This window comes from Arvicola amphibius, chromosome 7 (genome assembly GCF_903992535.2).
Source record: "Arvicola amphibius chromosome 7, mArvAmp1.2, whole genome shotgun sequence".
Lineage (NCBI taxonomy): Eukaryota > Metazoa > Chordata > Mammalia > Rodentia > Cricetidae > Arvicola > Arvicola amphibius.
This window is the reverse complement of record NC_052053.1, coordinates 51,085,730-51,113,043: the sequence shown is the minus strand read 5'-3', so window position 1 is coordinate 51,113,043 and position 27,314 is coordinate 51,085,730. Positions and strand designations below refer to the sequence as shown.

General features: G+C 50.2%; 1 protein-coding gene across 7 annotated transcripts in view; it reads left to right on the top strand.

Annotated features, from left to right (window-relative positions):
* The window catches only part of Ralgps1 (Ral GEF with PH domain and SH3 binding motif 1), a 225,037-nt gene extending 207,693 nt beyond the window's left edge, over positions 1 to 17,344 (top strand). For 5 of the 7 annotated variants that reach the window (XM_038336143.1, XM_038336144.1, XM_038336139.1 and 2 more), the window contains 6 exons: positions 4,838 to 4,921; positions 5,972 to 6,077; positions 7,493 to 7,585; positions 7,752 to 7,857; positions 9,615 to 9,706; positions 13,008 to 17,344. In XM_038336143.1, coding sequence (XP_038192071.1) covers positions 4,838 to 4,921; positions 5,972 to 6,077; positions 7,493 to 7,585; positions 7,752 to 7,857; positions 9,615 to 9,706; positions 13,008 to 13,037 — 511 coding nt within the window. In that variant the 3' untranslated portion in view covers positions 13,038 to 17,344. The remainder of the gene's footprint in view (positions 1 to 4,837; positions 4,922 to 5,971; positions 6,078 to 7,492; positions 7,586 to 7,751; positions 7,858 to 9,614; positions 9,707 to 13,007) is intronic. The other 2 variants (XM_038336145.1, XM_038336142.1) reach the window with 1 other exon arrangement.
* The last annotated feature ends 9,970 nt before the right edge of the window (positions 17,345 to 27,314 follow it).

The following is a 27,314-nucleotide window of genomic DNA, read 5'->3' as shown; positions in this document are numbered from 1 at the left end:
GGTTCTCGTATTAGGGATGGACAGTGATGGAGGTTATCAGACTAGGAGAGGGGGCCCTCAAGGGATTGAGCCCCTTAGGTGGGAGAGGGTAGAAGAGAGGAAAGGCCAGTGCAGCTCGTGCTCTCTCCCTCCCTCTCTCTCTCCCTCCCTCTTCCCCCTCATAGGGTTGTCTTCCATCCCTGCAGTGGGTAGGTACACAGGACGCATCAGGGTTCATGGAGCCTTAAGGAAGCCACCACACCCCATACACATAGTTCTAGCACAGTGGTTGTGCAGTGGGGTAACCTGCATCAGCTGCAGGTTCAGACCTGAGAGAGTTTGCTGAAGAGGACCCTAGTGAGCCTTTGCGAGGATGCAAAGTTAGTTCTAAGTCATGACCTGGGGTGGGAAAGGTACACACGAGTGGTCAGGGTTTCTGGGGATCTTGTGTAGGAAGGGTGAGCTCCATAATATGTCCTGCTGTCTCGAGACCAGGAAATGTCAGGGCCACTTACACTGTCGGCTCCCTTGGCGCCGCTGCTGTAGACAGTTTCAGTCCCTCTGCTGGGGACTCACTGCTTAGCATATGTGTAGAGCTGTTGCAGGAGGAGTTGGTGTAGATGTGTGAGCACCTTAGTGAGCGCTCCTGACCAGCAAGAAAGCTCCAGAGGCAAGGGCTCAAATGGGGAGACACTCCTCAAGTGGCCATTCATGGAGTCTGTATGGACTGGCTTCTCAGGGGGCACTGGTCTGGGGAGGGTTCTCTGAAGGTAGTTGGCCTGTGGGTGATTGTAGGTACCAAGGAAAATAATTGGTGCAGCCTCCCCTGGTGCAGCCTCCCCTGTTGGTCTTAGCTAGTGGAATCCCCCACCATCCTTATAAGAGCAGCCAGCAGGTGGAGCCATGGTGGTAACAGAATGCCAGCCACATCTGCCACCCCCAGAACAGTTTATAGATATACATACGTATGTCCTTCCTTAGAGTCAGAGGGCTTGAGGAGATGCCCTGGGAGCTCCAAGCTTTGCAGTATTTGTAGAGAAATAGACTCATCCCTTAGAGATGACTGAGGCTCCTGGCAGACTCCTCTGGAGAAGAACGGGCAAAGATGCCTGGATGTGGAACTTGACTCTGTCCTTGGCCTTTGCAGTCAAGGCTGGGTCCTGTCAGTCAGCATCTGCTTCATGGAGAACCCACAGCTTCTCCATCTCTGACTCGTTCAGAGCCAGTGACTAGAAATGGAGAAGCCTATCCTTCTGTCTGCCTGTCCTTCCTGCTACATGTCTGTGGTGCGTACTGTTCCCACTGCAGACCAGACTTCTGAATGTCCTGGATGCCATACAGTGGCTAGGCTCAAGTGGGTAGCTTTTCCCAGCCACTGAGCCAGATTTCCAGCCTGACCTAAGTCCCAGTAGCCAGGAGCGAAATCTGGCTCTGACTTATACTTAGCTGCCTGAATAATGGAAACATGCGGTGTTTACCAGTATGGTTCCTAAGGTACTCATTTAGTGACTCCAGGACATTACCCCCAAAAAGGGCATGTGCACCAGGAGAGCAGAGGGTCTTCAAATGGGGTTGCAAGAAGGGCTATCCCAGGGCTCATGAGGAGTTAGGCTGGCATTTCCTACCCTCAGATGAGAGTGACCAATGGGACTAACAGTTCCTCTAGGGCTGGCCAGAGCAGTAAGCACTGTGGTGCACAGCACCCTGTGGGCCTTTGCACAAATCACTCCCAGTGGGGCACTGTGTATTTGAGATGGGAAAGTGATGTGGGGAATGACTTCCGCTAGGACCAAGATTCCTAGGGCCTAGATACAGTTGTCATCTAAGATGGGCAGCTGCCTTATGAATTTCAACTTTGAGATACCCACAACCAGATGCCAGCCTAGGACCCAACGCCTTGCTCAGCCCACGTGCTCATCAGGCTGTACAGGCTGCTTCCACCTGGCCTCCTTTTCTAGTGTTGTGGCCTTGGGCAAGTGACTCCCCATCTGCAAGTCTCTTATCCACGAGGCAGGCTAGGAACAGTGCCTACCTAGTAGGTTAAATGAGACAGTGAATGAATACTGCTGAGTGCATTGCCTGGCACCCACCATCCCATCTTCACTACCACCATCCTCTCCACCACCTCCTCATTGCCACAGCAGCAGCCCATCACCCCATCTAATTACCATCATTATTGTCATCGCCATTGCCTTATGAACCCTGTTGGATAAGCTTGTCTATCTGGTTGCTTGCCTACATCTTCCCTAAAGCAAACTTCCCATGAGCCTCTGGTCTGGTATACCTCAGATCCATCCTGAATGTGTGTTCAGCTACATGTTCCCAGAATGATCCTAGGAAAGATGCCTATGACTCTGGAGTTGGGGTCCCAGGAGAGAGCCTATGATTTCTAGAGCTCATTAGATGTTATTGTCCATTCGTTCTGCATTTTGTGTCATTTTAGGGCAGTGGGGGAGGGAACAGGCTGTCTGGCTCCTGTGGTGGATGATCCTGGCTACTCCAAGCCCCCTCTCCCAGCTCACAGGGAGAGAAGGGTAGATACTGCCCTGGCTCTCATCTCCTAAGAGGTGTGAAAAGGCTACCATTGTGCTGCCCTTCCTCACCTGGGCTTGCCACATGGTTCCACCCTGTGGGACAGTGAGGTCCTTTATCCCATGGCAGAAGCAGGCCTTCTCTTTGAACGCTTGCGTCTCCATCTCAGCATCAGGCCAGTGTCTCCTCAAGCCTGTGCTCTCATCTTTAGCTCTGAGGGCAGCACCCCCTCTGTAGGGTTGTGTGGATGTGCTCTGGAAGCAGGTAGGTGGCACGTGGTAAGACAGCGACTCTGAAGTGCTGGGCAGCCCCCTATAGAGCATGGGGAATTGAAAAGTGCTCTACCAATCTGAGAAGAGTCTCAGACCTCTGACTGTCTTGGCCCTTTGGCCTCATGGACACAGGCACAGCCGTGGAAGCTGTGATGCTCAAAGTGGCAACACTTATCAGAGTAGAGTGCTAGCAAGGCACACCCAAATGTAATGTGGTCCCAGTGCCCAGCGTAGGCCCCATCACACCAGCCCCAGCCTATCAGTTATAAAAAGTCGAGCCTGCTGGCAAGTGAGGGCTTGGCTGTAGAGTCAAATGGACCTGGATTCAGATGTTTGTTTATGGGGCTATACCTTGGACAAGTAGATCCTCATTGCTGAAGCTCAGTTTCTCCTTCTGGGAAGGATAATATAATGGTGCTTGGACGAGCTCAGTGAGCGTGGGCACAGTGGCCCGATGCATATGAGCACCCAGCGCTTGAGCCTTTATCCATACATTGTCCCTCACACTAGGCTCCTCCTCTGCAAGGGCCTCCAGACTGGACTACTGGAAAGAGATGGATTGCAGGCTGTTCTCTGGCAGATGTTCATTCTGCCAACATCTGTCAAGAAAGGGCTCCTGCAGACAGTCTTACCTTCCACCACCCTAGAGTAGCAGGGAGACAACTTTCAAGAGGACGGTGGACAGGGGCCGCTGTTCCTGCCAGAGTCCTGACCATTAGAGTCCTAACAACAGAGAGAGCTCCAGAGGACAGCAATTCAGAAACCTTTGTGGTCAGAGCCAGGGAAGACAGCAGCCTGGGATGTTCAGCAAGGGCTAGGCCCTACCCTGCTGCTACCCTTGCTGGTTTGGGGTTGGACATGTGTCAGGAACGGCCAGTGGTGATGACATCTACATGTTCTACCTGTCAGCAAATACAGCAGATGCATGGATCTCGGGAAGAGGTGTATGGATATGTAGCCAGCCTGCTGTGGTTGGAAGAGAAGGGAACAGTGCGGTCACTGGGCTGGGAGCTGGGTGTACCAGTTCTCTTGTTAGCGCTACACAGTAGGGCAGCATCAGCCTGTGACCATCCTAAGACTTGGGATACCTTGAGTACTTGGGGTAACAAGCATTTAAAGAGCAGGGGTGGGTAAACAGGAGGATCCTGGAGGCTCCAAACAGATGACCAGCCCTGAACTTTGGCCCCTGTCCAGTAGACTCACCATGGCCATCAGAAGTTTCTTCTTAGCTGGAGGACAGATGCCCAGTCCTGATATGATATTCATGGTTGCAGTGAGGGTGTTCATTGGCAGAAAGCAACAGCCCAGGGATAGCTGCAGATAACAGCACATCTGGACAGTAAGTCTAGACAGTTGTGTCGTCGGCTGGCCATCCAGCAGAGCAGCTGTAGGTGGAGACAGAGTATGCCTCAGGGTCAGGAAAGGATAGAACAAGCTAGTGTGTGCTCCCCCACCAAAGAGGTGGAGCTGGAAGTGACACACACCCCCCCAGAGAGGTTCCTGGTGCAGGAGCAGGTGAGAGTGAAGCTAGGCCACGCCCATGGGGAGGCCCTGGAACCAGAGTCCTCAATGCCATCAAGTTCCAGAGGCAGTTTCAGGAACACGGGAGCCAGCAAAGAGCCAGTTCAGCGATTAAGTGTAGCAACATGATCCAGAAGCAGCCTGGTGAATAGGAATGCTTTATGTGGCTTGGCCAGATGTGCAAGATTGCTCACCATTCTATGTCTGTGTATACTTTAAAAATGAATCCCATGGACAACATGGCATTTCTGTTAAACAGCTCAGAGACTCACATGGGAGAATCTGGAAGAAGGGTAAACAGTCAAAATGCTTATGAACTAGTCCCATGAGACCCAGGAGCTTCCCCAGATGGAGATGTGGGACAGGGTTCCCTGTCCAGGTGGTTCCAGATATGATGCTTGCAGTGGGAGCAAGGAACCCAAGGAGGAAGAGGGGAGGGGCTGGGCTGACCCTCACTGTCTTTGCTCTTACCTCCTTCAGGATCGGCTGGTCTTTCCAGACTGTTACTAAAATTCACCTCTTTTCCTCTGAAGCAGGGGACGTCTCTACGCTACGCTGGGGCCCAACTGGCGGGTTCCAGTTCGGAATTCTCCCAGAACTAGGAGTTGTGTCTACAGGTACATATTTGTTCATTTCCTCATTTGACAGATAGCTTTGGAGTGTTTGCTGGGGGGAAAGGCTCTGTGCCAAGTGTATCATAAGTCTGCCTGGTGCTCCCATTGCTTCAGAGAGGTATGGGGCCCTCTGGGAGAAAGGAGGGGACCAGTAGAGGAAATAATACTGCAAGAAGATAGGAATTAGCCAGATAACTGGAGAGGGGCTTCACAGGGCCAGAGCTCCCAGTCAGACACTGAGGCTGTGAGGCTCAGTGAGAACAAGAACCACTGTGTTGTGAGACATCCAAGGAGAGGGGATGCTGGGGAGGCGGGCAGAGCCGCATTCCATAGGGACCAGGACATTACCTGCCTCTCGGGAGCAGCAGGCCCCAGGGAGAGGCCTGGTGGAGAATCAGAACTGTGTGGATGAAGAGGATATGGGAGGAGGCAGGAATGGAAGCAGGCTCCAGAGACAGCTATTAGGCTGGCACCCAAAGGAAGATGTAGTGGCCTTGGCAGAGAGGTACATGGTTAGGACCTGGGACCAGAACATCCTTGGAACTTACTAGGTTGCAGTACATGGCTTGGTGACCAGCTTGAGCCAGGTGCCTGTAGCCATCAGTAAGCAGCAGCACAAAAGTTTGGAGCACAAGACAGAACTTGAATGTTGTCACCTGTGACAGCACTTGATCTCAAGGGAGAGGGTGCGAGAAGAGCCGGGAGGAAAGAGGCAGAGTGGGGCTTCTGTCCCTTGTTTCCATTCTGCCCGTCTACTCTGCCTTCTCCTGCTAGCATGAGGGAGGGGTTGCCGGAGCAAAACTGCAGAGCTCAGGCTTCACAGGCATGAGTGTGGGGAGCAGCTAGGAAGAAGCAAAGGCTCGGGCGGGGCATGGAAACCTGGTGAGTATTCTCTGTGGGAGTTCACCTTGCTCTTAGGTGGCCTTGACCCAGCCTGGAGAGACCTCTGACTGTGGGGACATCAAAGACTCACCAGTGAGGCACTTGGGAGTCTTAGTGGGTGGGAGGGATCAGCTGCTTTGGGGCCATATCTAACTGACAGTCTCCCTTCAGCCCCACGAGCCCTTGCACCTGTACTGTGGGCAGCTCAGCCACTGTGCCCACTATGGAGGGACCTCTGAGACGGAAAACCCTGCTCAAGGAAGGCCGGAAGCCTGCAGTAAGTCACATGTACACCCACTAGAGGCATTGTAGGCTCAGAGAGTAGCCTGGGCTAGAGATCTGCCAACCAGACGCCTATCCCTGACTGTACCACTGAGGAGAAAAAGGCCTCAGTTTCTCAGTCCATGACTTAAGAGGAAACTTCATCTCCTGGAGGCCATCAGTGGCAGAGTTCCAGAGCCATGGTGATCTAGAGATCAGGTGAGGCCTGGACACTCAGAAGGAAGAGGATTGCACAGCCCCAGGAGGCAGCATGACTCACGGTACCTTGGTTACTGTGTGGTGTTCCTGTGTAAACTCCCTCACTCCCTGGGCCAAGGTACCAGGAGCTGCTTCAGGTCTGCCACCAGCCTTCATGTCGGACTCCTATGTCACAGCCACCATGACCCCAACTGACAGCTTCAGCTCCTTGTGTGACAATCTCATCCTCACAGCATCCGCTCTGCCCATCTGTTCCACCACAGAGTTGTCTGGAGATGCCACCCGCCGTGAAGATGCCAGGGCCCTGTCACCTGCCCCCTGCAGGCACTCCAGAGTGTCTGTCTCTAGTTGCCAGTTGGATAGTTGGATGGTGGATAAGGTGGAGAGCTTCCACCCCAGCTCTGGTTACACTCAAAGCCTCCTACAGCATGGGGCCCCAAGTCTCCATCCCACACCCACACGTACAGAGTGGGTCATAGGGCGAACCACACGAGTCGGGTTTACACTTCTACCACCTGTGTCCCAGGGATAACTCTTAGCTCATTAGGTTAGCACCGTCGTCCACTAAGCCGTCCCATCGCCAGGGACTAGCATTTTCAAGTGAAATGGAGGAGACCGTAATTCCGCGGTCCTCACAAACAGTAGGGGTGAATGTGCCGTGAGCTTTTTCACTTAGCATGCGTGTCTGTTGCTGTGCACCCTGTGATGTCATTAGATCTGAAAGACTTGACACAGCTGCTCCCACTAGAAAGAGGACTATATCATGCTGTCAGATGACCTGCTCCCGGGAGGCACAGTCCTGTCCTCCAGAATGGGAAAGCTCCAGTGAAGTCCCAGCTTGGCCCAGCCAGCAGAAAGCCCTCAAAATTCAGCCCTCAGTCTGTCCAGAGAACCCATTGCAAGCATTCAATTTCTAGTCGGCAACTTGGCATAGCTTAGCAGCCTTTCTTTCCTGGGACACTGTGGGGCCCAACTCCCCTAATACATAGAATTTATGCACTGAGGCACAAGGTGTAGAAAGGAACAAGTAAAAAAACAAGAAATGATCTCCTGAAGCTGGATAGAGATGGCACCACAAAGTGATGGCAGAGGGCCAGAGAAGGGGGGTGCTGGGTTGGCATAAATGGAGATAGCCATATCCATGAGCAGGCAGCCTGGAGCCACGCCCTCCCCAATGTCCTCACTTTGCCCTCCCTCCCCACACTTCTGCAGCTATCCTCGTGGACCAGGTACTGGGTCGTACTCTCAGGATCCACCCTCCTATACTACGGAGCCAAGTCCTTGCGGGGCACAGACAGAAAACACGTAAGTCCCCTGAAAAGACTGCCTTGCTGCACTTCCTCTAGTAGGAGTGACCCCTGTGGCTGCAAGGGCTAGGGTAGGCAGGACACTTGTCTAGCCTACGCTAGTCTCCCTTGCTGAGGGCAGGGTGTGGGCCCAGGCCTCCCAGCTGTTTGCTGATCTTTTCTAGTATAAATCTACACCTGGAAAGAAGGTCTCCATCATAGGCTGGATGGTGCAGCTGCCCGATGACCCTGAACACCCGGATATCTTCCAGCTGAATAACCCTGACAAAGGTGGGCAGCAGACTGGGCCAGCACCTCTCTTCCCTCTCTGACCAGATACACACCCTGGAGCTCTGGGAGCTTTGAGTTCACCATCTTCCCTTCACGCTAGGTTTGCCTGGCATCCAGTCCAGTCTTTGGTGCTGTTTCAACTCTGATTGATGTTCCCGTTGAGCCGTAAGAGTGGCCTAGCCTTTGACTTAGTAGGTCTGTTGTTCCTCAATCTCTGACCCAAGGGTCTAGGTCAAAAGCAACCAATGCTAGATGAGGAAAAACCTTGGGGCCAGAATAGTCTGGGGCCTGGCTTTTGGGAACCCCTGGCATAGCTTTACTATGAGACTGCACAGTGTCCAGATCCAAGGGCAGCTCAGAAGAACCTGTGCAACTTCCAAAAGCTCCAACTTGATGTTTCCCATTTCCCTCCCAGTCCCTGCGGGTTCCATCCTCCCTTGGCCCTGCCTGCTAAGAGGAGGGAGAGGTTCTGGTGCCATCTTACCCAGGGACCTCACTAACATGCCCAGCAGTCTACAGCCAGCTTCCTGGGTAGCGCAAGTTGCCAAACAAAAATCCAACAGCCACAGCATATGAGCTTGCAGTAACAGCAGACTCTGTACGTGCTCGCACCTAACTGACAGGAATGTTTGAGTACAGGGTTCAAGCACATGCCAGTCATCCTTGGATCTATTCAGATTCATATTTGGGGGCTGCAGATTTGGCTAGAGACCAAGACTATGCATTTCTAGCAAGATCCCTGAGAAGGGTGATGGCAGTACAGACCAGGGGACTCTAAGTGTCGTGTTCTCATGCTTGCAGCTGAGAAATAAGGGCACCCAACTGCCTCAAGGAGCTCTGCAGGTAGAGGCAGTAGACTGTTGGTCCTCTGCTCTAAACTGGGGTAAATTACTGCATGTCTGCTATTCACACAGATGTTCTTACTCTGGTAGCACCGGAGCATCTCTTCCCCAGCAGCCTTGGCCAGGGCCATGGGAAACACAGGCCACTCTTGTTTAAGCCTAGAGCAGTGGTTCTCAACCTTCCTGATGCCAAGACCCTTTAATACGGTTCCTCGTGTTGTGGTGACCCCAACCATAAAAATATTTCATTGCTACTTCCTAACTAATTTTGCTATTGTTATGAATTGTAATGTAAATATCTGATATACAGGATGCCTGATATGCGGCCCCGAAGGACTCGTGACCCTCAGGTTGTGAGCCACTGTCTTAGATGAAAGCAGTATCTCCAGGCAGAGGGAAAGGTGACATGAGATCCGGGGGCAATGCCCACTGATAGAATTAAAGAGGTCTATCAACTGGACATGAAAAATTACATCTTGGTCTTCAGTTACAGATAATTGTGTCTTCCTTCCACTATGAATATGAGCATGAGTTGATGGAATTTCAGAACTACTGTGAGTTTTGTCCCCAGGAGTAATGAGAGGCATTTCCGTAGCATGCATGGTTGCAGGCATCTCAGAACCTCATTGGTGTTCATCTTGAAATCCCTGTGCGATATTAGACCCGCTACCAGCCCTGGGTACTAGGTGTGGTTACAGAGACATGCAAAGACTCGCTATCAGTGATTTTCTTTGTATCTCATGCATTTGGAGACATTGGTTTGAGAAGTGCTCAAAACGTGTTTAAGGGGCTTGTCCAAAGATACCTGCTCACCCTGGACTGTGGCAGCTTTTCCTACTTAGCAGACTCATACTCCCACCACACGAGGACCAGTCCTCCTGTGCATCCTTAACCAGTGCTTCCTTTCCCCATCAGGCAATGTTTACAAGTTCCAGACAGGCTCCCGGTTTCACGCGATACTGTGGCACAAGCACTTGGATGATGCGTGTAAAAGCAACAGGCCTCAGGTAATGTCTCCCAGATCCTGTTTCTCACCAGAAACCCTTAAGTGCAGAAACTGCCACAGACATACCCAGTCAGGGACAGTGTGGTGGCAAGTGTGACACCATCCAGTGATCTAGCTCTAGCATTTATTTAGATTGTTCCCCAGAGCTGATTTCATTGGAATACCCCCAAAATAACTAATAGGTCTCTCTCCACTACCCTGGGGAGTATACTACTAACAATTAAGGTATTTAGGGCCAGCCATTTGCCAGGCAAGACTGGTGTAACCTCTTCCTCTGCGCTCCTACCCCTCTCCTTGTCAGCCATCACTCAGAAGGTTTCACAAGCAGCCATTGGCAGCATCTTCCCATGTCCTTATAACACAGGTTCTCTTACTGTCTCCATTGTACACCAAGGAGCCTGAGGCTTAAAAGTGAGGTCCCATAGTTAATGGGTGTGGAGCTGGGACCCAACTCAGGGTCACCTGATTCCCACCTCTGACCTTGTAGCTCCAAACTGAGCTCTCCAACTTCCACTTTTTTTGAGAGTCCCTGTCACTGTGCAAGAGAGCCAGGAGCAGGGCTCCTGCTGACCCAGCCTGTGGCAGGAATGGCAGCCTCCAGCCTCAGCACAAGGTGGGGGTAGGTTGGAACTTCCTGCTTCCCGCATGCCATGTGGGCAGCACTGATAATTGCAAGGCGGCCTAAAGTAAGCTACACTCTGATTCACCTGTGGGACTGTGGGACGTACTCACCCCTGTATGGTGGCGCACGTCTTTAATCCCAGCACTCGGGAGGCAGAGGCAGGCGGATCTCTGAGTTCAAAGTCAGCCTGGTTTATCAGAGCTAGTTCAAAGGCTCCAGAGAAACCCTGTGTCAAAAAACAAAACAAAACCCCAGAGACCTCTAGCCCGCCAGAGATTCCTCAGCAACACCAGAGAGCCATCAGCAAGATAGCAGCCGGTCTAAGGAGGTCCAAATGGCCGTGGCATAGGCAAGGATGATGATCTCATTTGTTTTTAAATTTATGTGAATATTTCCTGTATGGATATGAGCATATTCATGTAAAACTTCTATGATGATATACAAGAGAGTATAATTCTATAGTTTTAGAGTATTTGCATATATATATATTTGTCTGTGAGGTAGATGAATAGACAGCCATTTTCAGTGCTGGAGGTTGAACCCAGGGCCACAAGCATTCTAGGTAATCGCTGTGCCGCAGAGCTACACTCGCAGCCCAGTTTACTTACTGTATTCTACGTACTAAACTAGTGTCGCTGTCCATCTTTGTTTTGGGAGGATCTTTGACTTGGGCCACTGCCATCTCAAGGCAACCAAAGGGAACAATCTTGAACAAGGTTGCTGCTCCAGCAAGCTTTGTCAGGAGGAAAAGCTGGGTCTTCCATGTTGGCCTCATTAGCCCCATGCTCCCTTGTTACCCCTGAGCTAGCACAGCACGCTGAAGCTCACCAGCCACACATGGGAAGTCCTGGCTGGGGAGAGAGACAGCCTCAGCCAGAGCAGCAAGGGAAGCCGAAGTGAGGATACACTCAGGAGAGGAACAGCTGCAAGAAAGTACAGCAAGTCCATGTGGCAGACTGGTGTGTGGTTCAAAGGACTCATAGGTAGGATTTCATGCACTGGCAAATACGGCATGTCATGGCAAAGTTCTGCCATGTATGTGTCCAATTTTCAGACCTAGAAAATGAATTTTCTTTTTATGCCTTGTTTCCTTTTTATTTCCAATCCACTTTCATCATACTCTGTGGTATGTACAATATTGAGACAACTTCAGTACTCGGTGGTAGAGGCTTACTTAAATCAGTCACTGTGACTCACGTGGTGGCGCACACCTTTGATCCCTGCACTCGGGAGGCAAGGCAAGCAGATCTTTGTGAGTTCAAGGCCAGCCTGGTCTACAAAGTGAGTTCCAAGACAACAGAACTGTGATACAAAGAAACTCTGTCTTGAAAAACAAGAATAATGACAACAAAGAACAGTGCCTGTGTGCCCGAGAGACAACCCAGTGCACAGGGGTGTCGCAGAGGTGCGGCCTTCCGTGTGGAATCTGCCATGAAGACTGTTTCTATTTGCACATCTTAAAATTGTTTTTTTCTGACACTGAATCTATTTAGGCTTATTTATAATGCACGTGTAAGATACAAATAGCAGTAGAGCTAGGTGTGGTGACACTCAGGAGGCTGAGGCAGGAAGATCATAGGGCCAGCCTGAGCTACAAACAGCCAAATAAAACAACAGCCAAAAACAACAGTAGAAAAACACCCATATACCCCGTCCTAGCCAAAACCTAGAAACCCTCCCTGCCCCCTGCAGTCAGGGGCATAACGCTGGATTTCCTCCCCATAACCTTTTTCTTCTCCTAGCATGTTATGTCCCTGCTGCATTTTATTCCCAGGGGGATATCCAGGGCTCACCTGCTAGGCAACTGCTATACCACTGAGCTACAGCCCGGCCCTCCTTACAATTTTAAAAAACTCCTTTAATGACAGAGCCATGGCTGTATGTTCCAACCTGCTATTTGCTCCTCTGCACTAGTCTGGAGGTTGAGCAATGCTGGCATATGTGGATGCAGGCCACTGCTGTACCACTTTTCTGTCGGCTCTGCCGACTTTCTCAGAACCAGTTCCCCGTTTCTTGCTCCCGTGAGGTTTAAGGCTGTGAACTTTCTTGGAACTGCCTCCAGGTACAGAAATGCATCTTTTTCTAATTTCTCATTTTGGCAAAACTGACACCAAGATGGGTTTGTTTTTTTATGGAATCATGTCTAATCAACTTAGAACAGTCCAGTAGTGCCAAGGGAGGAAGTTCAAGCTGGGGGTCTGGAGGCAGCTCTGAGGGTAGGGAAATACTATGACGGCAGGGCTGGTAGCCTCTGCAAGAAGGTATTGGGGTTCATGACCTTCCATACTTTCTCCTCCTCTTGTGCCACTCCCTACCATCCCTTAATGACATCCCCCAGCATTCCCCGCACCTCATCAGGGCCCATAGTGGTGGGGAATGTGGATTCAGGCCCCAGCCCTGGTTCTTGGCTCACTTTATGTTTAGCCTGTCTAAGCCTCAGTTTCCTCATCTGCATAATGGAGACAGTTTGAGCATCTGCCTAATAGAGTTCATGTAGGGTCTCAAGACACCGCATATGAAGTAGGCAGAGTAATGCCTGGCACACGGCAGTCAGTGGTCAGTGGCAGCTACCATTGCCATGTTCTTCCCTCCCCACACTTGCATGGCCCTAACCACAGGAACAACCCCTGTCCCTTTCTGGGGGTTGAAATTTGACAAGCAAGTGAGCTTTCTCTTTTAGGTACCTGCAAACCTTATGTCATTTGAATAAGTATCTGCAGGACTTGGCGTGACTTCAAAGGCTTCTGGGAGCCTGGACTAGGTCCGGTGGAGAAGAGCAGCTCTGGGCATAAGCCGTGGGCCAAGGCACTGGAGCCTCATAGCTGGACTCGAGGAATATGGCCTGTAGCCTCACAGTCCTGGATGGCTCCCCAGTGTGAGATCCACCTGTCAACCCACAGCAACTCTCATGACTCATCCTGCAGCCTCACCCTACAGGGTGGTTGTCAGACCCCAAACTGCGCACCCTATGCCCCCTCTCTGGGCCATCGTCTGTCCACCAGCTGCTTCTGCATCAAGGGAGCATTTGACCCACGTTGGGTTCTCCGTGCTTTCTTCTGCACACAGAGTGGATGGCATTAACCTTCGAGAGGGCTGGAGAGCAGAGACAGGCTGCTGGACAGGCTTGTTACACCCCAAGTGCACGGGCTGCTCACCCACAGGGCCGCCTCAGATTTTGTTTACCCCCAAAGCATCCTCTGTGTGTGTGTGTGCCATACATGCGTGTGTGTGTGTGTGTGTGTGTGTGTGTGCGAGTGAGTGTGAACTCTCTGAGAAACATACATTTTGGCAGAAGACTTGTGACATCACACACTTAATGGCTTTGAGGCCCTGCTTAAAGCTTTAGTTCCAGCCTCGTCCTGTAAGAAGAGTCTGAAGGAGTCCAGAAGCTCTGTGTTAAGGGTCCCTCGAATTCCTTTACTGTAAACAAACGATGCCTTAAATCGTGTCTTGTTTTCTGTTCCTATGGGTGCTATTCATCTGGATGGCCTGGTTCCTGGGCCCCAGGCCCTCCTGGGTCTTGTCATTGTCAGCTCTCCTGAGGCAGAGTCAGTCTCAGGACCATGGACTGGAGCACTGGCCTGCTTGTTCCCTACCATGAGCTCTCTTAGTGGACCTATGGCCTTCCTCACCTCGCCCGCTCCCACCGTACTGGCGTGGAAAGTTGTGGCCTTTTCTCCCAGCAGCTTGGAGGCCCCCACAGTGATCAGTGATCAGTTGGATAGAAGCTACACTACCCCATATTCTCCCACAGGGCAGAATTTTGCTCCTGTCTTCTCACCCCTTTGCCACCACTGCCAGGGCAGCCACACTGATTCCTGATCACAGGGAGCTGAGTGACATGGAGGCCTTAAGCCCCCTCAGTCTTGCCCTAAATGTAGTCACCAGCACGTTCTCCAAGTCCAAGGACCAGTTGTTGACGGCCAGGTGACAAGAGAGCCAAGACCTAGGGAGTGAGATCTCCAGCGTCTGCATCACGAACAAGGATCTTTATCACCTTTTGTCATACGTAAGGTGGCTTTCATTTGCACATTTTCATTCTGCTCTTTATCATTACAGATGACCTTTCCCCTCTCCCTCTTCCCCCTTGAATCTGGGCACTCCTACACTGGGAAGAAAATCCTCAAGCAATTCTCTGCAAAAGGCTGAATTTCTGGGTTCCTGTGGGTATCAGGGTCTTACACAGTAGCCAGTTATCACACCACCCCAAAGAACTTCCAGCGATGATCAAGAAGCTTCAAAAAACACCATAACCGTGAACCCACTACTGTCTTACAACCAAACAGTGATACTTCTATAAAATGCTAACGACTTGGTAGGGAAGTTGTCGTTACCGTGGAGGTATGTTTTGGTCAAGCCTTGCTGTCTTCTGAAGCTAAGCTTCCTGTGAGCAGAGCCTGGATATTTTCACATCAGAGAGACTCCAGGTGATAAAGTCAATGGCATCAAAACTTGACCACAGCTGCCTTATGTATTTGCCCATAGCAGGGGTTCAGGTGTGTTCACCAGATTCTACCAACATCTCTTCCAGTTAGAATCTAGAAGAATGGCAATGCCAAACACTGCAGACATCTCTGACTAGAACCATGCCATGGTCATGCTTTAACACCCACCCACCCTGATCCTGCCCTTTAACCTTTGAAAAGTTAGAAGCTTGGATAGAGCTGTAGCACCAGAACATCGGCTGCGAGTTTCCGTTAGGCTTGTCCACTCTTCATCTTGTTTTGGGTTCTCACACATGAAATAGCAGGCATCAAAAGCCCCAGAATTTCCGTCTCCACTCAGAACTTTCTGCCCTTTACAGACCTGTCTTACCCAGCACAAGTGTTTTCTTTTGGGCCTAATCTGAAAGAGCACAATCACAATTATTTTCAAATCACCTAATCTCCCTAATTGAAACCAGACTCCCCTCCCAGAAGCATCCTCACCAAGGACTCCTGAAGCCGCTTGGACTTTGTTAGTAAAACACCTTGAAGGTGGTGGAAGAGCTCTGGAGACAGGGTTAAAAGAACTGGCTCTCAAGCAGGGCCTTAGGCCAAGCATATGAGTTCAGTGCTGGCATCCCCAGTGCTGGCTTGTCCCACAGGCTTCAGGGGACAGAGGCAGGAGGCCTTTGGTGGACTCTTAGCCTGGAAGGAAGCAGTTCTGCTTTGCTCAACTCTTCCCTAGCAGACAGATACTGTGAGATTTGGAGGTTTGCACTGTCATGCAAACAGACTGTGGTGCCCTCAATGTGAAAGCTGTAGCATTGTGTCTGAAATTGGGGTGGATAACTGCTAATATTGTGAAGTACCAAGAAGAGCCCACCCACTCACTACGGGGTGACTTCTGTCCCTCTCCAGTGTATGCGTCTTGTAACTCAAGGTCAGCTGAGTGCATGCTGCTGAGCAAAATGCTTTGTGCAGCCTGGGTTTGGTGGAAAGCAGCATAAGCCTTGTCCTAAACATGCCAGTGGGAGAGTGTGGTCCCTCCCCTCCCCTTCCCTGACCAGATGTCATAGGGTGCTTGCCAGAGTGAGATGCTGAGCAGGTGGACACACTAGAATTGTTAGTGAAGGACTTACCTTGTCTTGCCAGCGGATCTCTCTGTTTTTCTTACCAAGATGGCCAGTGTTTCTTCCACCATTTTGTTCTCGCCTCCCAAACCTAAGAAAAGTGTGGAGTTTTTTTATACCATTTTTTTTAGATAGAAAATGATGTGCAAAACTGGGAAGCCATTTAAAAACCAAGGCTGCTTTATTCTTCCAGTGGGTTCCAAAGCTCTGCACCAGCATTGCGGCTGCTTGCAACCTCTATTGAATATTGCCAAAGCCACGGCCTCCCTTCTGTGTGACCCTTAAGTTGGCCCTATGTCATATTGATATGTTGGGTGCTTTCATGTTATAAAAAAAGAAGAAGAAAGACAGCACAAAGCCCCTTTGAAATTGTATTTATTGCATAAACTTTCATCTCTCTAGTGAATACTTCCTGTACATCAGGCTCTACCAAGAATGAAAATGGCTAGAAACAAGACAACTCCAATTTTGGCCCTTAGTAGATCTTACGAGTCAATGAACAAATAATCCCCACCTCACACACCAACTTCGGCAAGCCCTGCTCTCTGCTACCCCGAATACAAATCTCGTGCATTGGTTCTTGCAGAAAGTCTTCAGAAGACCCAAATAGACTGCATGGGATTTCTGTGAGAGTCAGTTGCATGGAGGACTAGCTGGAACGCCATCCCTCACATCAGATTCTGGCTGACTGAGCAGCCAGATACAGAGCTGTGTTCAATAATGGTTACAGGGAGAATGCCAAAGGCAGAATGAGAGAGTAGGGTCTGAATGCTCGCAGTATTCACAGGCTCCCTCCTTTTAGTCTTTAACTTCAATGTCAAGTTCAAATACAGTATGAGTGGGCGCTGCATGTCCCTGGGAGCTGAGAACTTGGACTTGGACTTGAGTCCACCTTGTAACCTGCTGCTGCGCAAGTCTGCGTCCTGTGTACAGTCCCAGAGTCCCACTCACAGCGGCATGGCGCAAACCCTCTGCCTATAGGAAGGACTATGACCATTCAGTAATTAAATAATAGCAATTCATTTATTAGTGAGGTATAACCTTTGATAATTTTGTGCCAAAATGCATGGTTTCCCACTTAGCATCCAAATGTTGCATAGAGAGTAGTTTTCAGTTTCTTTCTGTGTTCTTCCAAGTGAACTGAAAATGAGTTTCTACATCTTAGTTTGTTTCTTGTTAAATACGCTGCATCCTCCCAAGCTGTCTTTTCCCAGCAGACCCTGCATGCCGTTGTGTAAGGACTTTCTCTACTATTTGTAAATTGTCTCATCTGCAATAACCACTCAACATCATCCCTCCTTGGGATTCTTTAGATTTTTGGTGAAGTATTTTGTTACCTCAGTCTTGTATCAAGTTGCTGTATTTTTCAGCTTGTTACACTGATAATAATTGTTTCACTAATTAAATACTTTAATGTACAGACATCTTTGTTTACTTTGAAATTAAATGTGTTTTCCAATGAATATTGTTGTATTTATTCGAGTCCCACGCAGTCCCTTTGGCAGGCAGTCCAGTGTCACATGCAGACATGGAGGAGGTACAGACTGCCCAGGGCTCAGCTCAGAGCAACTAGCATGCAAATGTGTAGAAGGAATAGGGAACAGGGGCAGTGCTGTGGGTCCTTCAGGGAGGAGGACAAAGGGTCTGGGGACTCCTAAGAGGACATGGAGGCTGTAGGCAGGGGCGGGAGGTCAGGGAGACAGAGAGCACAGGATGTACCTGGGGGAAAGCAGGCAACCTGAGCTTACCAAGGGAGGATTCCAGGCAACATGAGCTCTCAGTCTGAAAAGGTATGTTGGGAGGAAGTCATGACACTAGGCAAAAAGCAAACCCACTCCAGTTTGATTAGAGGAAAAGGAAAAGGTATGGAATAAGGCTGTCTAACATGTGGCAAGAACCAAGGAGAAAGCCTGCTCTGTGTGTGTGTGTGTGTGTGTGTGTGTGTGTGTGTGTGTGTGTGTGTCACAGATCAGTCAATCGATCAATAATGAACTAGAGAATTAGGCTGGGGAGCCCCATGGTGGCTCTCCAGGCACACATCCATTCCCTCTCCAGTCTGCTTGTGCAGCGTCAAGGGAGACCAGAACCTCGTGACCACACTGAAAGAGCCTGATGCATAACTTAACACAGACCTGGGCTGTACCTGGGAAGAGGAACTCTCTACTGAGCAGTTTCCTCTATCAGACGAACCTATGGACAAGTCTGGGGGGGGGGTCTTTTTTTTCTTTTTTCTTGCCGCGGAAAGGTCCAACCCACTGTTGGTGCTGCTATGCCTGGGCAGGTGGGCTTGGGAAGCAAGCCAGAAAGCTGTAGTCCTCCATAGCTCCTGATTCAGTTCCTGCCTTGAGTTCCTGCTCCGGCTTCCCAAATGATGGACTATAACGTGTAAACCGAATAAACCCTTTCTTCCCTCAGTTGCTTTTGGTCAGTGTGTTTATCACAGCAACAGAAACCTAAATAGAAACAGATGGCAAAACCATCCTTAGTTTTACTCAATGAGTTCCTGCTTCCAAGCACAGTGCAGTGTTCCAGGACCCTAAGACGGTGCTTGTGACTCAGGTGGAAATGGGGGAGGGTGTCACAAAGTTGGAAGGTGATGAATGAGAACCTGGACCCACGACTGGTAGCCCCAAAGCTCCAGCCCCCTCACATCACTGTGTCAGACACCACAAACAGCCACCAGGAGACAGCAGTGCCTCTTTCTGCTGGCTGGCTGGATCCTGAGATAGTGCAAACCTCATCGTGGACCGCCAGTTCAGCCAGGAAGACCCGCATCATACATGCACCAGCTGAAGTGAGGAAGAGGCTTCGTAGGCGGCGATAGGTGGGCGGGGCTTGAGGTGTGGGCGGGGCAGTAGAGGGCTTCTGGGGTACCAAGGTTTTAGCGACTCAGAATTGCAGCTAGTACAACAGACCCCCAGCTTCAAGGGGGAAGAGGCGGAGCTCCAGGGCCGGGGGGGGGGGGGCATGCCTGTGGGCGGGACGTGGAGAAGGACGGCCCCCAGAAGAGGGCGGTGTTACGCTAGAAAGGACCAGGAGGCGCTGAGGTGAGGGTCGGGTCGAGAAGCCAGCGGGCGGAGCTGTGGTGTGGCCAGCAGCCAGGGCGCTCTGTGTCGGAGGGGTAGGTGAGCAGAGCCCGGGTATGTGGGGCTGGTGAGGAGCGGTGGGCTTGGGGGCTGGGGTGCGCTACACAGAAGCACGGAGGACAGGTGGGGAGGATCTCCCGGAGGCTGGCGCGGGAGGGGCGTGGCTGGAGCGCAGGGCGGAGGCAGGGTGGGGTCTGCACTGGTCAAGGGAGATCAGGGACACGGAGAACGGGTTGGGGGCGGAGCCTGTGCCCAGACGAGGGCGTGGGGTGGGTTGGGCTAGGAAATGGGGCGGGGTCTTGGTAAAACTGAAGGGCAAAGGGACTGACTAGATTGGGGCTTGGGGTGGGGCCCGAGCCCAATATAGGTATGGGAGCCTCCTGAATTGGTACTTGGGGCGGGGCATGGGCGGAGCCTGAGCGCAACCGCGCGGGGACCCGCCTGATTGGGACGGGGCAAAAGCGGGATAGAGGCGGGACCCGAACCCAACTGAGGAGATGGGCTGGGTTGGGGCGGGGCCTAAAGCTAACTGAGTGGTAAAAGGATCTGCTAGATTAAGGGCGAGGCAGGGGCGGGGCCAAGGCCTCGGGGCGGGGCCTGAGGCTAGCTCCAGGGAAATGAGGCGGGCTCAGCTAGGCTAGGGGCAGGGCTCGGACGCGAGTTCAATTCTCAGCACCCATATGGCAGTTCACAACTGTCTGTAATTCCAGTTCCAGGGGACCTGATACCGTCACACAGACATACGTTCAGACAAAACACAAATGCACATGACAAAAATAAAGGAATCATTTTTTTTTAAAAAAGCAGGAGGTGCGGAGGAGGCGGACCTGCTAGGATAGGGGCGGGACAGAGGCGAAGCCTAAAGCCAGAGGCGTGGTGGTGCTGGGGACTAGCTGTGTAGGGGTGGGGCCTCAAGCCGGAGGCGTGGTGGTGAGGGACCAGTTAGAGTAGGAGAGAGTCGGGGGCGGAGCCTAAAGCCTGTTGATTGGTAAGGGGGGCGGGGAAACCTGCTAGTTAAGGGCGGGTCCTAGATCCCAACGGAGAGTGTGAGGGAGTGGTTAGGCAGGCGTTCGGGGCGGGGCCTGAGGTCCCGGGCTGGGCTGGAGTTTGGGGCAGGACAGGGGCGGGGCTTGGGGTCCGGCTAGGGGTGCGGGGCGGGGCGTGGGCTGCGGCGCGCTCGCTGAGCGTCCGGCCGAATACCGCCGAGGCCCGAGCCCACCCGAGTGTGCCCGAGCCGTCGGCCCCCGCCCCGGGCGATGGAGCCCGAGCCCGGCGGGGCCGCTGCTGCGCTCCTGCGGCAGAAGAGGGCGGCGCTGCGGCGCAGGGGGTGCAGCTTTGAGAGTCCCAGGTACCGTGGCCCGGGAGGGGTACAGCCTCGAGAGGCGGGAGCGGGGAGCAGGCCACGTGGGGGGTGGCGGTGTGAGGGGACAGAGCGTGTTGAGGCCGCGGCGTGGGAGGGAGTCGGCACGGAGTCTGGTAGAGCGGCTGGGCCACTCTGAGGGAGTGCCCAGCGGGAGGGCTGGGGGACCTGTGTCCGGCCAGCAGATGCTGTGGCTGTGAACGTCCGAAGCCTTGGCCCTGTGACAGGCCCTGCACACCACGGCTCAGGGAGGTCTCGGGCTGGAGAACGCAATCTGCCCGCTTCTAAATGCTCAAGGACAAGGTCGGAATCCCTAAGTCCCCAGAAGGATACCCTACAGGCGCCTTTTGCTCTCCGTAAGCCTTCTTCACACCCCAGGTGCCTGGACACCTGCTGCCTCTGGCCCCGCCCATCTTTGGCTGGGGTTGCGGGTGGGGGGTCACCCTGCAGAGTTCCTAGGTCCCTTCTATTTTCCCAGGTTACCCGTGCCCCTCCTGGCCTTATCTTCCTTAACTGGCGCCCTCCTAAGGAGCCAGCTTGGTCCTAGGTGAAGCTTGGCTGCTGCCGGACACGCCCTTCCCGCTGTGGCTGATGCCATGCCTATGCCCTGCTTACTCCTACCTCTAAGGTATTCCTGTAACTTGAAGTGGGTCTCCTTCTACCAGGTGGACTCATTCCTCCCACGATGACTCCAGCACCACCATCTCGTCCAGATTCTCATCATCATTCTGTAATAATGGCCTTAGGAAGGGTATCCCGAAGCCAAGCCCCTTCTCCCTAGCCTATTGCTGCTTGGACCCCTGAGGAGTTTTTCATTGTCATAGCATGGGTAGGGATAAGGAGAAGAAAAAGATGTGGGACTCTAACCACTAGTGAGGTGGATAAGAGAGTTCATTTGCTAATTCACAAAGCAAACCAACCAAGATCCTTAATGGAAGGTGTACTGCCCTTAATTGGCCTTTCTCAGACTCCGTCCTTGACACACCCTGTTCCAGCAGTTCTGATTGAGAGTGTGCTGAGGACAGAGACCACAGCTGCCCTAGTACCCACTCCATACCAGAGCTGGCTCAGGCCTGGCCCATCACAAAGTCTGGTGGGCCAGGTCACTCCTTCAGGCTGCAGGACTGCTCCTCAATTTTTTGGAAAGTCTTTTTTGAACCCTAGGATTTAGTTCTGTATGGTCAGTATCTAGGCATCTGCCAAGAAGGTTCTAAATATTATGCGGCGACCTGGTGGTACATTTCTCTAGATAGGAGACTTAGCAATCTCTATGGCTAGAGCATGAAGAATAGGAAGAGATATACCAAGAGATGAGAGCAGAGTCTCTCAGGCCTGAGGCAGAATGTTTAGATCAGTGCTGATGCATGGATCTTTCAGAGATGACAGGCTGGTTCTGTAATGCGCCCCATCCAGTATGGGAGCCACAGACACCTGCGGACACCATCAGACACCATCCAGTATGGGAGCACCAAAACACCAAGTGTTGAATTGTGCTCACCTTTCAAGCAAGCAACCACCTTGACCCCACCCAGCACTGCCACCTCAGCTAGGTTTTCCTTGTTATTCATTGGGCTTTCTTAGTGCTTGACACACCCTGCCTCAGCAGTACTAAGGAGACTGTTGAGGACAGAGGAGAAATACTTGCCACAGTGGACAGCACTCGCTTAAAAATTAGATTCCCTCCCCTTTGTCTTCACGACCAGATTCTTCAAGGACTAAATGACTTCCAAGTCTCCAGGGTGTTTTTGTTCTGACACACTGTGACCTGTGAGATAATAAGGATTAGCTTTTTTTTTAATCTCCTAAAAAGCAATTCATTAGATGAAATTTGAAAATACAGGAAAAATGTAAACAGGATAATTTTTTGTTTTGTGGTTGTTGTTGAGGTTCTTTGCTTGCTTGCTTGCTTGTTTTTGAGACAGGTCTTATTATACAGCCCTGGTTGACCTGAAATTCAATTTGTAAGTCAAGTTGGTCTTGAACTCACAGAGATCTGCCGGCCTCCGCTTCTCGAGTGCTGGGATTAAAGGTGTGCACTTGCCACACTTAGTGGATAATTTATTGATTCATAGTCCCAGCATATTAATGTGGTCTCCCTTTTCTACATGAATATTTATCATTTTAATTGATTTTTTCACTTAAAGAAATCCCTAAGCAGTTCTTAAGAAAACTTTTCATTGCTGCATGATCTTCTACTGTATGAATATGTAACTATTTTTAGCTCATCTCCTACCATTTTCACTCCTCCCAGAGATGCAGTTAATCCATGTGTAGTCACTTCTGTCTGAAGATACCACCAGTGCAAAAATAAGATCATGAAAGTGATAGGAATTGTGGGTCAAAACAAAGGAACTTTTTTGTTTGTTTGTTGGTTGGCATTTTGGGTTTTCAGACAGGATTTCTCTGTGTAACAGTCCTGGCTGTCTTGGAACTTGCTTTATAGACCAGGCTGGCCTTGACCTCACTGAGATCCACGTGCCTCTGCCTCCCGAGTGCTGGGATTAAAGGTGTGTGCCACCACAGCCTGGCACAAGGGAACCTCTTAAAACTTCTGAAACATGATGCCACAGAACACCCCTAGGATTATCATTATATTGCCAAAGGGTGCCTTGTTTTAATTTGAATTTTTCATTTAATAAAATTTTCTCATAATTCGTACTTATTTTAAGATATTTGTATGCATGATCTTCATTTTTTTGGAATATTTATCTTTTCCTTATAAATTCGAAGCTCTTTTTATTCAGGAGATTTTTTTGGTTAAATATGTAGCAGACATTTTTTCCAGTCTGCCTTCTCACTTTCTGTATGATGGTTTTCAAGTGTGTGTGTGTGTACACTATTGTCTTGATCAACTGACTTCTTTCTCTTGTTTATGCTCATGTAAAAGAATTCCTTAACTTAGAGTAGATTAAATATTCACCTTCAATTTTTCCATGTTTAATTACATTTTAAAGTTAGCATACAAAATAGTTCTTCATTATCTTTGTGGCTATAAAACCGACTTCCTTAATTCAGTAATTCAAATGACCTCACAATTCTGGTTGTGTCAGAACCTCTTGTGTACCTCTTAACTATATAGGTGCATGGCTCCTTATGCCAAGCTCATTGGTCGAGAGAGCCTGCAGCTGTATTTCAAACACAACCAGTAGTGAAAGCCTTTGCCACATCTGTGGGCCTCGGTTATTTTTTCATTGCCAACTGTACCAAGTGTAAATGTCCTTGCTTCATGGGTAGGCCCTTTGAGAATACGTTTTAACCTTATTTACGTAATCATCTTTTTATCATGAGCATGCATGTGCGTGTATGTTTGTGTGTGTGCACATGGAGAATTAGTGTTCACACGAGCATGCACTTCTGCAGAATCAGTTTGTTTGGCAGTTCTCTTTGTTAATAACCTGTGTCAGTTCTGATAGCCGGTGTGCAGACGCAGAAGCGGACGGATGACAAGGACGGAGGGATGGCTTAGGCACTGGGCGTCAGCCTAGTAGTAGTGAGAAAGACTAGTTTTGTATACCTGGAGGCGTCAGAGAAGACTCCCATTCTGTTAAACATCTTGCCCTAAATGTTCACCATGATTTACAGATGGGTGTGTCAGGCAGTACCATGCGCAAGAATATTGGAATGAGATGGACGCGGGCTCAAGTTTCATCCTTTTTCAATCTAGCATGTGAACTTAGGAAAGTTGCTTAGCCCTTTCTTATCTTGGTTAATGCACTTGTAAAGCGAGCTGCACTGGTGTGAGCTTTGAATGACCTAACGTGGGGAGTGCTGCTCCCGGGAGTGCAGGAAGTGCTAGGTGGACGGAAGGAGTAACTGTCTTAGGACAGTTCTCAGCCACATCCACCTTTGTGCAGAGAGCACTAATCGGCAAGAACACGGTATTTTAAGACTGTTGCCTCCCCCCACGCCCCCACTTCCTAACAATCAGGAAAGACAAGTAGTGACCCTGAGTTACTTTATCTGTCAGTTGCTGAGCCGCGTCACTTGCCCTGCAACAGTTCACAGAGGCCAAGCTTAGCATGAACTATATAGTGTTTGCAGGCTTCCCTATCAGTAGGCTTGAATTTACCAGGTGATTTATTTTTGTATTAAAATATTTTTATTCTTTGGGAATTTGCTATAATGTATTTTGATCACATTCTCTTCCCAAGCCCTCTCAACCCCCGCTTCCTAACCATCCCACCACCCAAAAACCAGTCCTCCATTATAATGCAGGAATCTTTTCTCCAATAACCTCTGTGGCTGGTCACTTAGATTCTGGGTATTCTATATAAGGTCAGGGAGTCTTTCATTCTAAAGAGTGTGTGTGTGTGTGTGTGTGTGTGTGTGTGTGTGTGTGTGTGTGTGCGCGCGTGCACGCACGCGCGTGCATGTACACATGTGAATGTGGAGACCAGAAGTCAACCTCAGGTGTCATTCATTCTTCAGGAATCCTCCACACTGTTCTTTTGAGTCAGGGTCTCTCATTGACCAGGGCATCCCCAGTTAGGCTTGGCTGATTGACCAGTAAGCCCCAAGGAACTTCTCTATCTCCACCTTCCCAGCACTTACAAGCACAGGCTACCTATCTGGCGGCGTTTTGAAATGGCTTCTGGGCATTGAACTGTGGTCCTAACTCAACAAGTGCTTTACCAATTCAGGTCTTTTCTCGCTCCCTAATCCAAGCCACTTTATTGAGTAGTGAGCAGCTTTGTTGTCTTTCTTAAGAACATCGGTGAAGCCTGCATCATCCTGGCCACCATCGCTCATAATTCTGCCTGCGTAGTCACTTTTAGTTCCAGGGTTGTGCCCATGATTTGAATTCCAGGCGAAAGGTAACAGCTTAGATTAGGTGGTTCTTACTCCTGGCTATCCAACTGTGATCTCTTTTGAAATCTTTTACTCCATCCAGTGGGATACAAGCTGATAGACTTGTGTCCACGCCTTATGTGTACATTTTAAGTATCATCAAAGACCATGAATGGCAAGCAAAAGGTAAAAACTCACAGAGATCCGCCTGCCTCTGCCTCCCAAGTGCTGGGATTAAAGGCGTGCACCACCACGGCCCATCCAGGTGTTTTGATAATGTCATCAGAGTCCTTATTTTCTGAGTTGACTTTTGTCCTAGTTAGCTTTCTATTGCTGTGATAAATACCATGGCCAAAAGCAACACGGGAAAGAAATGGTTGGTTTATTTATTTATGGTTTTTCAAGATAGGGTTTACCTATGTAGCTTTGGAGCCTATCCTGGAACTTGCTCTGTAGTCTAGGCTGGCCTTGAAATCACAGAGATCTGCCTGCCTCTGCCTCCCAATGGCTGGGATTAAAGGTGTGAGCCACCACTGCCCGGCTAGAAATGATTTATTTTATCTTACATTTCTAAGTCAGAGTTCATCACTGGAGGCGGAGCGCTGCTTACTGGCTCACTTCTGATGGCTTGCTCAGCCTGCTTTCTGACACAACTCAGGACCACCTGCCCAGGCCTCAGCACCTCCCACAGTGGGCTGGGCCCTCACACGTCAACCATTAATCAAGGAAACGTCCCACAGAGATGCCTTTAAGCATGTCTGATGGAGGAATTTTCTCAACTGAGGTTTCTTCTTTCCAGATAACTTGTGTCGAGTTGACAAAAGCTAACCAGCTCAACTTTCCTCTCAAGACAGGCAGAGAAAGTTAAGCATTGTAGTGTTCCTTTCTAACCAGAAAGCCACTGCTTTATTCTCAGCAAATGTCCGGATTGACCTTCACGGGCTGGGGTCAGACCTGGGGCACGTACTCGGCTCAGAACTAGGGTCAGTCACCTCCATTCTTAGAGACCAAGAGGTAGTGACTTCCTGGAGGAAAGTCACAGCGCTCCCCAGAAGGAAGTGGGTATTGGGTTGACTGAGGTGCTGTTGAATCTAAGAAACCTTTTTGGAATCCGGGTGACTGAGGCTGTCTATGGCCACAGAATGGGCTTGGGGCTGTGATTTCGTTATTACTCAGTAATTACATTCTTGTTGCTAAGTGTAGCCCCTGTGGCTGCAGAGTCCCCACTAGCAGAAGAGTTTGAGTTATGAGTGGAAGACATGTTTTGTCCTTTACCAAATATCGATCTGTACATGACGGCCTCCTCATTAGACATGCAGAAAGCCCATGCCTTTAAGAACAAATCTGATGCCAAGACAATCTGATGCTTTCTTGTTCCTTCGCTTGCAGTCCAAACTGATTTCTGAAAAGAACGGTTACCCATCGTGCATGCAGCCACCTTCTCTTCTTCCACGTGTCTCTTCTGACGCTTGCTGTTGTTTTGAGTAGTTTGGTCAGCGACTGCTGAAATGTGCTCTTTGTCGTCTGGTTTCTCTATATCTCGCCATTATTCTTTTGTTTGTGTCAGGGCCTTAAGTATTTAATCATAAATAAATCTGTTGCTGTCAGTTTTCTTTTGGATAAACAGTCTTCTCGGAAAGACTGTGAAAAACTGCCTTGCATTGGGCCAACATAATGGGCTCTGAGGGCCAACAGAGGAAATGAATTTTCATATCCTATCTGTTCTCCTAGGGGCCGGGGAAGAAAAACCAACTTTTATTATTCACTAAGATTTTAAATTAATGCAAACCAGCTTCCTTTCTCGGAGGAAGACAATAGTTAAATTAGTTTTGCTGCAGAAGGTTAATATGAGAAATTAGGTTTGGTCGTCTAGTTTCCAGAGCTGAAGATCTGAAGAGAGCTGAAGTCTGACAGAGTGCTGACAGACATTGGACAACTGAGTCCTCCATAGGGAGCTGTGCTGGGAAAACTCAAAAGCAGAGTTCAGACTGGGGGCAGGGAGGGGGGTCCGGTTGCTCTAAAACCTTAGCATCTAAGAGGACAGAAAGCTGGGAGTTGGCATTGCCTGCAAAGAGACCTAAGTAGAAGACAGTTCACTGGGACCTCTTGCTGGCCCAGGCCGTTGAGAGCACATGATTAGTAATTCGTAACCAACAGAAGTGCTGTTCACCATTTCCAGGGACTTAAAATCCAAACTTA